The 12945-nt window shown below is 44.0% G+C and overlaps 2 protein-coding genes across 2 annotated transcripts in view; both read left to right on the forward strand.

The window, feature by feature from the left end:
• The window catches only part of LOC112407988 (secreted frizzled-related protein 2), a 7502-nt gene extending 739 nt beyond the window's left edge, over positions 1-6763 (forward strand). The window contains exons 2-3 of the mRNA XM_024757474.1: positions 2282-2362; positions 6369-6763. Of these exons, the coding sequence (XP_024613242.1) occupies positions 2282-2362; positions 6369-6673 (386 nt within the window). The 3' untranslated portion in view covers positions 6674-6763. The remainder of the gene's footprint in view (positions 1-2281; positions 2363-6368) is intronic.
• A 1003-nt stretch (positions 6764-7766) lies between these two features.
• LOC112407979 (secreted frizzled-related protein 2-like) lies at positions 7767-10442 on the forward strand. Its single transcript, XM_024757462.1, has 2 exons — positions 7767-7779; positions 9278-10442. The coding sequence occupies exons 1-2, from the start codon at positions 7767-7769 to the stop codon at positions 9580-9582; spliced, it is 318 nt and encodes a 105-aa protein (XP_024613230.1). The 3' UTR covers positions 9583-10442.
• Positions 10443-12945: the final 2503 nt, after the last annotated feature.

A 12945-nucleotide genomic window follows, 5' to 3' on the forward strand; every position in this document is an offset into this window, starting at 1 on the left:
CCCCCCATCCCGATGCTTCCCCGCCGGGGGTGCCAGTCCCGGGCAGGGCAGCCGCTCTCCTTGCCCTGGTGTGTCATCGTGACAAATCTGAGATACCCCCCCGCCCAAACACACACCCAAGTCTCTCATTCCCTTCCCGAGTTGTACCAGTTGCTCTTTCTTAGGGACAGTTTAAAAGGGGGGTGGGGGGAGAAAACGTAGAACTGGAAGAGATCTTTCCCGTGTAGATAAATGTACAATTCTTTGTGAAGATGCTAGCACGGGGGCTGCAATTGAGAGTGTTGGAAGTGGTCCTGCTAGGAGGAGTTGGCGGTGAGCACCCTGGCCAGAGCACGCTGGCCTCAGCCTCACGCAGCACGTTGTTACCACTGGGCAGGATTCTAGGCACAGGGACATTCCCTACAGGCACGATCGCCAAAATGTGCAAACAGATAGTCTTTTAAGGCACTCTCTGTTCTTTGCCGATTTAGGCTTTGTAAATAAAAAGCAGGACTGGCTCATGCGTGTTGAAAATTGAGCATTGGTTGTTAACTGCCCAGAGGTCCAAGAAAGAGGGCACAAAGGGAATCTCCAGAAATCATTTTTCTATCACTAATCAGCTTTTATCTTAGGAGTGGTTTTAATTAACTGGAGAAAATCGTGCAAAAGAGAGTTTCCCAAGTTTTTTAGAAAATAGGGGGGGAGTTCCTGTGCAGAAACCATCAAAGCAATGAAAACCTCATGGGCGCTTGATAGTCTTCCTGAAAGGAAAACATATACAATGTGTCTGAGCTGATTTAGGTTCCCCCGCGATGGAAAGGGGGCTTCCTAATCCCTTTCAGGGCTCCACCAGCATCTCCCTTTCCATCTCTAATTGTTTTCCTACAGCCATCATTAGTTAAAGAAAATGCAGAGTTGCTTAGCAATCTTTCCTGGCAGGCACCGTGAGTTTGCAATCATCTTATTGGTTAGATTTATAATTTATTGCAAATGTTTGGCATATTTCAAACATTTGTCCAACATATACCACAGACCAACCAACACAGGTTAGTAACATTTTATATACACTCCTAGAGCTCCTAATTGGAAAAGTTTCATTTTGTTTGAGACAGAGGAGTTAAGGGCAGTTTTATGTGTGTTGCTTTTGTTTTTGTTTTTCACAGTCCCACCAACATTATATATTACATTTCTCGAAAAAGTCATTTCTCCCTTCAAAATAAAAGTTTACGTGTTTCAAAATCTGCTCTGCGCTTTTTCTTATTTGATAAATAACTTCTAAAATGAGTCATATAGTTCTTTTTTCCCTGCGAAAATGCAATTTCATATTAATGAAATTTCACCTAAATTTTAAAGACAGCATTAGTGCATTTATAAGTGGGAGAAAATGAATGTTTTCTTTTTTCCCTTTTCCCAAGGAATCAGACTCTTTTAGAGGAGCCTTTAGCAGTGCTTGTGCACCTTCCTGGGTTTGGTCAGATTTTCACTGGCTTCAGGAGAAGCTTTGGGTTTTTGTTTGTTTGGGTTTTGTTGTTGCTGTTGTTTTGTCTGTTTGTTTTCGAGAGTTTGAAACAGGCAAAGAGAGGCAAGAAGAATCTGCACCAGGGATGAAGATAACAGTGAAATAAATGCTGCTTAACTCAAGCACAAACTTGGCAGAAAGCACGAGGTGATACAGAACCATTTAGAGCAGGCTATAGTCATTAGCAAGGTGTGCTTCCAAGGGGGAAGAACCCAGATGTGAGCCTTACAATGCTAGCCACCCCACCCTGTCCAGACCTGAAAATATCTTGAAATGACTCCCCCGAGAGACAGGTCAGCTGAAGAGCCCAGCAGAGGCCAGGCTGCACCAGTGACCTGCAGCTGAGAAAGATGATCTTCTGGCCGTAGTTTGTGGTTGCTAGTTTTCCAAAATCCCTTAAGGGTCTTTTGGTGCTTTCTCCCCAGAGAGGCTTTGGGACTAACTTTTTCAGAGACCGAGTTTGTCCCAGGAGTGGGAGGAGGAGTGAAAAGCTGCAGCCTGTCTCCGTTACCTGTGGCTGTACCTGCACACTCCGCCAGGGCGCCCTTTGCTTGGGGAGTCGTCATACATGAAACACAGCATGTGGGCATTTTTGCCTGTCGAAAAGATGGGAGGCATGGGAGACTCTCTTAGGAATGAGTGGTCCCTCTTTCACAAATGAGGCAGAAGCTGGGGTCTTACAGGACAATTGCTACTCTTGCCTGAATGAGCCCCTGTGAGTTGTGTACAAATGCCACCTGCTGTTTCGTTTTAAGCAAACTTACGAACTTTTCACATTTCTAGCTCCAAAGGTATGTGAAGCCTGCAAAAATAAAAACGAAGATGACAACGACATAATGGAAACTCTTTGTAAAAATGATTTTGGTAAGTAATACACCACCAACAACAGAAGTTTTATTGCCCAGTACAACTTAAAGGTACAATTCTTTAAGATGTTACTAGATAAAGTTTGGGTGACATATCATCACAGATCATCTTTCCTTGAGCTAATTATCTGTGTTATCCTAGTTTCCTCCCTATGTAACTGTCTTGTATCGAGTTGTATCCTTTTAGGTGAGAGTCATTGCTCTTTTAAGCAATTATCAAATAATGAGAGTTGTTCATGTTATGAATTTCCGATGGCACATTTTTCATTTCACTATGGCTTTTTCTTGCCAACAAGCATAATCTCAGACCATGTTCTCTTCTAGTCACTTAACATGTGTCCCAGGGATGGGAACATGTAAATATTAGCCTCAGCAAAACAGATTCAAGGCATGGAGTTGGCCAAAAATTGAAATTTACTCCAGTGCCAAACAAATATTTTTACGTTATTCGTAACCCATGATGCTCTGCTTCCCATGTTCCACCATCAGTGAGTATATCCAAGGTACTGGTTAATAATATGTCGGGGAGAGTTTCCTTAAATTTAGAAAGAAGAAACAATAAAGCTAGGAGTTTACTTTGGCAAGATACATGCAAGGTGCCATGATGACAAGGTTCTGGAGGACAGTAAATAATGTGCGAGGTATGTTACCCAAGTTCCACGGCGTGCGGGTCATTCCCCTTAAGAAAGAACTATAAGAGGAAGGAGGGTTGGAGACTGTCCACCCAGAGCTCCAGCAGCACCTCATCTGTGTCCTCAGCGCTCCAAGGGGAGCAGAGGAGCCAGCTAGATACAGATCAGTGCTGTGTTGGGGGAGGAGTTGGGGGTGGCCAGGAACTTTGCCGAGACACCTGAGACATTCGTGTTTTCCTCCCATTCCAAGAGCAGGCACTTTTGGGTGTGTTTGAGGGGTTGGTATTTAAAAGTATTTACTCAGGCAGAAGGTTGAATTTACTGGTAAACAGATGTGGTCCCTGTTCTAGCAAACAATAACAGACTGTAACAGATCTGTATGAACACTTCTACATACTCAACTAAGTCCTGGAGACAGAGAAATCACTCCAGCGCCCACTGTGGAGGACTGCCCTCCCACCCTCTCCTTACAGCTTGCCAGCCCAGAAATCTCAGACCTGGCCAGGTCCCTGAAACTGGAAACAACCCAATCACTGCCCCTTACAACCCCAGGTCTCTTGCAGGAAGGGCCCTGGGCTTAACCTTAGCAGGTCCTGGGACAGCCGTAGCTATAGGAGAAGATTCAAACAGCTGAGGAAGGGGAAAGGAAGGAGGTAACTCTGAGTCCTAGCCAGTCCTTCCCCTCAGTGAGAGCCACAGATGGATGATAGGGTTTCAAATGTCTATATTCTAATACATACAACTCTCAAAGTAGGAGAGGGCCAGGCATGTTGGCAGCAGCAACCCTAAAGCTCCAGAGCCTTGCCCAAAACACGGTTCTTAGCTTCCATGCTACAGGATTTGATTAAGGACAAAATTTTTTAATATAATTTTAATAAAGTTTATATAAAAATGTATATAAAATATCATTTTCTTCTGGCAAGTTATGGCCTTTGCACTAGATTTAGCACAGATCACTATCCTGACTTCCATGAAGAAGTTTAGTGGAGCTCCATAAAAGTTGAAATTAGAGCACACGTGCACACACACATACATTACCTGCTTGCTTTGTGGCTTACCTTACAGAAGACCTCCTTCCTAAGAATGCTGTATCAAGACCTGGCCCAAAGAAATGTTTGTGTGTGTGTGTGTGTGTGTGTGTGTGTGTGTGTGTGTGTGTGTGTGTTCAACGTTCTCTCTCCTTAGAGGAGAGAGCCTTTCAAAACAACATGGAAGTCATTACACTTAAGGTATCACACATGCAGATACCTCACAAGCTTTGTTTTCTATTTCTCCACATTCAGTTTGTCCCAAAGGGGATAATGAACCTAAATTGTAGGGGGTGCGTGTTATACTGGTTTATAGGTGGTTCTCCACATCGCCTCTGTACTCTGGGGGAGTAATGACAGGGTAGAAGGAACAAGGGTAGAAATCTGAATCATCCATGAAAGCATGACACTTTCCCCACTGCACTTGGAGTACAGGGAGGATGGAGAAGACCTCCTTACTACAGTGGGGAAAGTACTGGTGAAGAAAGAATAGCCCAGAACTGCCTGCCTCTGTATGCAGCCTATTGTTGGAGCAGACAGTATCAACACCCCTGCCTCCTACCATGTGTGGCATCCCCGTTCACATCTTGCAGGGCAGGAAAAGTTATTTGAGGGTTTGATTTCCTCTATTTGGTCCCAGCTGAAAACCCAGGGAGGAAATGTCTGAAGTTTTCCCATGGTAAGCTCTTACAAAGTTGGTTATTTCATAGCTAGAGAAAGATGAGTAATAAATCTCCCCCCTTGTTAAAAGTGATGGTTCTTCTGATATTTGGAGCTCAAGAATGTCTAATTTGACCAGGCGAAATCTCACACATGCTCTGTCTGTGCTATGGATGAGGCTCCCAGGTAACATTACAATCACTTCTCCCACCATATACCTTCCCCACTCCCAGCCCTTAGGCAGAGGCCATAGGACCATGTGACATTGCCACGTGGCTTATCTCATGATAAACCCTGAGAACTCAGTACTAGAGCCCAGATGCATATCAGACAAATAATGGTTGGCCAAGTCCCAGTATCCTCGATTTACCTGGTTGAGCCTCAGTCATTTCCTGGTTGACTAGAAAAGCCATGCTTAGTCAAATTCTCCTTCTGAGAGAGAAAGAAAGAAAGAAAGAGGAAGAAATTTCCAGAACAGTGATATACACACAAAAGACCTCTTCCTCTATTACTAATTTAAACAATGCATTAAACTCCATCAGAGTCAGGAAGTCACACCTGCATGTCATCTCTATGGAACAATTGTTAATGTCACCAAGGGTCGGAAGACACATTACAGTGGGCATATTAATGCACCAGCCAGGACAAGAAATTCAATACTATGCCTAAGAGATCACAGTGGTGTTACAGGAGGAGGTTTGGGGACCAGAGTTCTGAGAATTAGACTCAGCCAGGGCACAGCCTAACTGGGTGACCTCATGTTACGTCACTAAACTTCTCTGGATTTCAGATTCTTTGTGTACCAAGAAGAGATTTTAACTGGATGATCCCTTCCAACCTTAAAATTCTATCCTTTCCCTGCCTCATGGGGTCTTGAAATTTAATTCCAGCGTGTATGTTTGTAGGGTTGTCTTTCCCAAAGCATACTGTTCATGACTATAAAATGTGTCTTTTATCGTAAACCACTTACTTTTGGTCTTAGCATTCTAATGAGTCTACTTATCCATCTTGGAAACAGTACATATATGATCTGTAAACGCCTTGGCCTCGGACAGGCAAATGATAGCATATGAGGATGAGGTCTTCAGAAAAACACTTTTACAGCTAAACATGTTGTGCTCTTAAAAAGAGTCTTGGCTGTTTTTTCTGAGTTACTTTACCAAATCAAATGCAGCTGTAAGATCAATTCTCCTTCCTTGTAGTTTGTTCTTTAGAAAACAATGATTTTGTGATATAATTTCCTTACAGGTTTGTCCAAAAACCTCTCCGACGTAATAAATTGAGTTTAACGTTTACGGCCACAGAAGGATCGTGTTTCACCTAAGAATCAGGCATTTCTTTTCATGCTGAAGTTTCCAATAGGGAAAGTCATTTGTCAAGGAGAGCACACACCACAGGCAGCCTACGTACAAACACAAGAACACAAGGGCAAGGAAGAAAAGTCAATTGAGTCCCCGCAAAGAGAGTTTTTAAAGGATGGCTGGTTTGAAACAAAGTGCCTGACAAACCCTTTGAGGCTTTAGAAATGGAGTCACCTGCTGCCCTCAGCTCCCAACCCCCTACCCGCAGCCCCTGACAGTCCCATCAGCCCTGGGAAGCTCTTCTTCCCTCTCCCAAGCTGAGTCACAAATATGCAGTGGGATGTGTTCCCTCCTTATCACTCTGTCCTCTCTTGTCTTCGTAGCACTGAAAATAAAAGTGAAGGAGATCACCTACATCAACAGAGATACCAAAATCATCCTGGAGACCAAGAGCAAGACCATTTACAAGCTGAACGGTGTGTCCGAGAGGGACCTGAAGAAGTCGGTGCTGTGGCTCAAAGACAGCCTGCAGTGCACGTGCGAGGAGATGAATGACATCAACGCGCCCTACCTGGTCATGGGGCAGAAACTGGGCGGAGAGCTAGTCATCACCTCTGTGAAGCGGTGGCAGAAGGGGCAGAGAGAGTTCAAGCGCATCTCCCGCAGCATCCGCAAGCTGCAGTGCTAGTCCCGGGGCCATCCCCCGGGCTCTGCTGACCCTTTCCACTTCTGCTGTGGGACCTCAGCACTCATTTCCCAAGCACAGTCCCTGCAGCTCCAGCCCCAGCCTGGAGCGGCTATATATAAAAATGTATATAAAATATCATTTTCTTCTGGCAAGTTATGGCCTTTGCACTAGATTTAGCACAGATCACTATCCTGACTTCCATGAAGAAGTTTAGTGGAGCTCCATAAAAGTTGAAATTAGAGCACACGTGCACACACACATACATTACCTGCTTGCTTTGTGGCTTACCTTACAGAAGACCTCCTTCCTAAGAATGCTGTATCAAGACCTGGCCCAAAGAAATGTTTGTGTGTGTGTGTGTGTGTGTGTGTGTGTGTGTGTGTGTGTGTGTGTGTGTTCAACGTTCTCTCTCCTTAGAGGAGAGAGCCTTTCAAAACAACATGGAAGTCATTACACTTAAGGTATCACACATGCAGATACCTCACAAGCTTTGTTTTCTATTTCTCCACATTCAGTTTGTCCCAAAGGGGATAATGAACCTAAATTGTAGGGGGTGCGTGTTATACTGGTTTATAGGTGGTTCTCCACATCGCCTCTGTACTCTGGGGGAGTAATGACAGGGTAGAAGGAACAAGGGTAGAAATCTGAATCATCCATGAAAGCATGACACTTTCCCCACTGCACTTGGAGTACAGGGAGGATGGAGAAGACCTCCTTACTACAGTGGGGAAAGTACTGGTGAAGAAAGAATAGCCCAGAACTGCCTGCCTCTGTATGCAGCCTATTGTTGGAGCAGACAGTATCAACACCCCTGCCTCCTACCATGTGTGGCATCCCCGTTCACATCTTGCAGGGCAGGAAAAGTTATTTGAGGGTTTGATTTCCTCTATTTGGTCCCAGCTGAAAACCCAGGGAGGAAATGTCTGAAGTTTTCCCATGGTAAGCTCTTACAAAGTTGGTTATTTCATAGCTAGAGAAAGATGAGTAATAAATCTCCCCCCTTGTTAAAAGTGATGGTTCTTCTGATATTTGGAGCTCAAGAATGTCTAATTTGACCAGGCGAAATCTCACACATGCTCTGTCTGTGCTATGGATGAGGCTCCCAGGTAACATTACAATCACTTCTCCCACCATATACCTTCCCCACTCCCAGCCCTTAGGCAGAGGCCATAGGACCATGTGACATTGCCACGTGGCTTATCTCATGATAAACCCTGAGAACTCAGTACTAGAGCCCAGATGCATATCAGACAAATAATGGTTGGCCAAGTCCCAGTATCCTCGATTTACCTGGTTGAGCCTCAGTCATTTCCTGGTTGACTAGAAAAGCCATGCTTAGTCAAATTCTCCTTCTGAGAGAGAAAGAAAGAAAGAAAGAGGAAGAAATTTCCAGAACAGTGATATACACACAAAAGACCTCTTCCTCTATTACTAATTTAAACAATGCATTAAACTCCATCAGAGTCAGGAAGTCACACCTGCATGTCATCTCTATGGAACAATTGTTAATGTCACCAAGGGTCGGAAGACACATTACAGTGGGCATATTAATGCACCAGCCAGGACAAGAAATTCAATACTATGCCTAAGAGATCACAGTGGTGTTACAGGAGGAGGTTTGGGGACCAGAGTTCTGAGAATTAGACTCAGCCAGGGCACAGCCTAACTGGGTGACCTCATGTTACGTCACTAAACTTCTCTGGATTTCAGATTCTTTGTGTACCAAGAAGAGATTTTAACTGGATGATCCCTTCCAACCTTAAAATTCTATCCTTTCCCTGCCTCATGGGGTCTTGAAATTTAATTCCAGCGTGTATGTTTGTAGGGTTGTCTTTCCCAAAGCATACTGTTCATGACTATAAAATGTGTCTTTTATCGTAAACCACTTACTTTTGGTCTTAGCATTCTAATGAGTCTACTTATCCATCTTGGAAACAGTACATATATGATCTGTAAACGCCTTGGCCTCGGACAGGCAAATGATAGCATATGAGGATGAGGTCTTCAGAAAAACACTTTTACAGCTAAACATGTTGTGCTCTTAAAAAGAGTCTTGGCTGTTTTTTCTGAGTTACTTTACCAAATCAAATGCAGCTGTAAGATCAATTCTCCTTCCTTGTAGTTTGTTCTTTAGAAAACAATGATTTTGTGATATAATTTCCTTACAGGTTTGTCCAAAAACCTCTCCGACGTAATAAATTGAGTTTAACGTTTACGGCCACAGAAGGATCGTGTTTCACCTAAGAATCAGGCATTTCTTTTCATGCTGAAGTTTCCAATAGGGAAAGTCATTTGTCAAGGAGAGCACACACCACAGGCAGCCTACGTACAAACACAAGAACACAAGGGCAAGGAAGAAAAGTCAATTGAGTCCCCGCAAAGAGAGTTTTTAAAGGATGGCTGGTTTGAAACAAAGTGCCTGACAAACCCTTTGAGGCTTTAGAAATGGAGTCACCTGCTGCCCTCAGCTCCCAACCCCCTACCCGCAGCCCCTGACAGTCCCATCAGCCCTGGGAAGCTCTTCTTCCCTCTCCCAAGCTGAGTCACAAATATGCAGTGGGATGTGTTCCCTCCTTATCACTCTGTCCTCTCTTGTCTTCGTAGCACTGAAAATAAAAGTGAAGGAGATCACCTACATCAACAGAGATACCAAAATCATCCTGGAGACCAAGAGCAAGACCATTTACAAGCTGAACGGTGTGTCCGAGAGGGACCTGAAGAAGTCGGTGCTGTGGCTCAAAGACAGCCTGCAGTGCACGTGCGAGGAGATGAATGACATCAACGCGCCCTACCTGGTCATGGGGCAGAAACTGGGCGGAGAGCTAGTCATCACCTCTGTGAAGCGGTGGCAGAAGGGGCAGAGAGAGTTCAAGCGCATCTCCCGCAGCATCCGCAAGCTGCAGTGCTAGTCCCGGGGCCATCCCCCGGGCTCTGCTGACCCTTTCCACTTCTGCTGTGGGACCTCAGCACTCATTTCCCAAGCACAGTCCCTGCAGCTCCAGCCCCAGCCTGGAGCGGCTTTCCCCTGTCTTTTGCACGTTTGCACCCCTGGCATTTTCTGAGTTATAAGGCCCCAGGAGGCCTCAGGAACAAATAGTTGTTTTCACATAAAGGAAAAACCCACCCAAATCTTGTAGAAATCTTCCAACTAATAAAATCACGAAGATTTTTATGAAGTTTTAAAATAGCTCACTGAAAAGCTAGTTTTGAATACGTGCAACTGTGACTTGGGTTTTATTTTTTTTGGTTGTTTGGTTTGGGTCAACCGAGTTTCACTTTCTGCTGAGGTTGCCATAATGTGCAAATAGCTTTACTTTCCTGTGTGGCCCAAACTTTCACTTTTCTGTTGTGGGTCCAAAACCCAGTTGAGATAAAGCTGGCTGTTATCTCAACTTCTCTCTCAGCTCCAGCCTGACACTCAGCACCTAAGTCTTATAATGATTCACCTGTCATTTTACATCCCTGTTGGGAACTTACAACTCTAGCATGTATTGCATTTTGCATTTCCAGGTAGAGTACTTCCATTTATAAAAACCACATTAACCACCGTAGCATGAGTTCTTCAAATAAAGGGCAAGACAGACTGATGTTATGATTGACCCGAGTACTTTAAGCTTTGTTTAAAACATTTTTTTTACTTAATTTTGCAAATTAAACCATTGTAGCTTACCTGTAATATACATAGTAGTTGACCTGAAAAAGTTGTAAAAATACTGCTTTAACCAACACTGTAAATATTTCAGATAAACATTATATTCTTGTATATAAACTTTACCTCCTGCTTTACCAACTCCTGGTCTTGTGTCTTGTCTTCTTCGTGGGAGGAGCTGGGAAGGGAGCTGAACAAGAGCTGTCACCTCCTTTGTCCTGAGGCCCAGCCTTCCCGCAGTTTGAAGTGCCCATTTCCTCTGTGACTCAGAAAGTGCATTTCCCCACACCTCCCATCACCCACTCCTGCCTCCCATCTCACTCAGGTTTTACCACTGCAGACCCTGCTGGGAGACGGGGATGGGCAGGCTATTGTCTGGTCTCAACAGTCCCACGGCAGATCGTGGGGACACTAGTCTTAGCCTACGGTTCACAAGCTTGACAGTTGTGCTTTTCATTTCTGCAGATGTTTATAATGAAAAAGAATCACCATTGCAAAAATGTTCATTCTTTCCCCACTTCAACTCAGCTAAACAGAGCCATGATTTGAAGAGTAGCCATTGGAAGGCAGAGGGTAGGGAGGGGATGGTGAAAAAACAGCATGAAGGTGAGAAGGGCATCCATCCACAAAGCTTCCATCCAAACGCTTCGTTGTTCTATTTTAGGAGCCTCCAGAGAAATTCTATTAAACACACGAGGAAACAGGCTCAGGGGGGTTAAGCGGCGTGGACCCACTGTCACAAGGCAGAGTCAGAGCTAAAACTCAGACCTTTCAGATGACAAATTCTATCTTCTATTTAATCCAGGATGGATTATAGGAACAGGGTGGCACTCATCTATTCAACAAATACTCATTGGGCATCTGCTGCATGCCTGGCCCTGTTCTAAGTGCTGTGGACATGTACATCAGTCCTTGTTCTCATGGCATTTACATGAGAGGGTGAAAGAAAACAACCTCAATTACAATTATATATTTACAACTGATAAGTTACATGAAGTATAAGGACAGGTAATACATGAGAACAACAGAGTGTCCTCAGCAAATTTGAAATCTTTAGTGGTGTTCGTGTGAAGACTTTATCTGATAGCATTTTGTTGATTTAGTTTAAAAGTTTCCTCAACATACAGCCATGATCTCTCTACAGCGCTTCAGCTCTTCTAGCTCCAAAAGTCAATAGAGCCCTCTGCCTACCTGAGCTGCACAATTCCTTTCATCTTTCTCTGGATTACCACCTGACTCTGCTTCTCACCAATTCCACAAACTCATGGCACAACCCTCTTCCTAAAAGGCACGCATGGACTGGAAGAGGGACACTCATGATCAAGACCATTACTCATTGTAAACATTTGAAACAGGAAGCTAGGAACCCTGGAAAAGGCGAGAGAGAGAGAGAGAGAGAGAGAGAGAGAGAGAGAGAGACAGAGACAGAGACAGAGACAGAGAGACAGAGAGACAGAGACAGAGAGAGAGAAGATAAAAGACAAAAGAAAGTAGACCAAGGATTTAGGAATTAGAAAGTGAAAATAAGTACAACACATGCAAAAGTAGTGGAAAGAAACAATTTGGAAGAAACTGACCTGTCTGAATGTCCCCTTTCCAATCAAAACAAAAGCCACCTGCCGGTGTTAAGGGATGCAAACTTTCCAGCTCTGGAGAGCTCGTTAATGCCGGACAGTCTCCTTTGGTCGCTTTGTAAAGAAGTAGCAGAGGCATCACTCCCGTGCCTGCATCCTGCCTTATGGGTCTCTCTATGGACTTTCCAATCCCCACACACACATCTTGTTCCCATCTTTGGCAAGCCTATAAGCCAATGAGACATGTTTGGACAGAGCAGGTAGGTTTTTGGTTCATTTTTCATTCTGTTTTATTGTTTTCTTTTGCATGATGATTCAAATATATATGGCTCATTTTTGAAATAATCATGGCTGTATTCTTTTTCTTTTTTTCTTCTTTTGCGGTACGCAGGCCTCTCACTGTTGTGGCCTCTCCTGTTGCGGAGCACAGGCTCCGGACGCGCAGGCTCAGTGGCCATGGCTCACGGGCCCAACCACTCCGCGGCATATGGGATCTTCCCAGATCGGGACACGAACCCGTGTCCCCTGCATCGGCGGGCGGACTCTCAACCACTGCACCACCAGGGAAGCCCTCATGGCTGTATTCTTAATTAGTTTTTCAACTATTAGATTTCTTTCATAGGCAGATAAAAACACAAATGTTCACCCATTATTGTAAAAAGAAAGCAAGCCATCAGAAGACATTGGATTTCTGAGTTTCCTAAGATGATTCATGACCTGTTAATAAACTGCTAAAATGCCCCAAATAGGAGATCAGGAAAGTTTAGAGATATAAAAACTACACATCTACTACACATGTAACTCCTCTTCCCTTTCCTAAATAACCTGAGAAATGAGTTGTGTACAAGAACACATTTATAAGACTTTTGGGACAACATTTCCTAAGTGTTCAAAGGCTCTGTCTACATGCACTGAAATTCATAGAGTTAAAAAAGATCCATTTTATCTAACAGCACCCTCCAGTCTTCATTCCCTATTCTGTCATCAAATGATAATTTGATTTTTTACCTTTCAAATATTGTTTACTACCAGGTTTTCAAAGTTCTTGA

This window comes from Neophocaena asiaeorientalis, unplaced genomic scaffold (genome assembly GCF_003031525.2).
Source record: "Neophocaena asiaeorientalis asiaeorientalis breed wild unplaced genomic scaffold, Neophocaena_asiaeorientalis_V1.1 scaffold238, whole genome shotgun sequence".
Taxonomy (NCBI): Eukaryota; Metazoa; Chordata; class Mammalia; order Artiodactyla; family Phocoenidae; genus Neophocaena; species Neophocaena asiaeorientalis.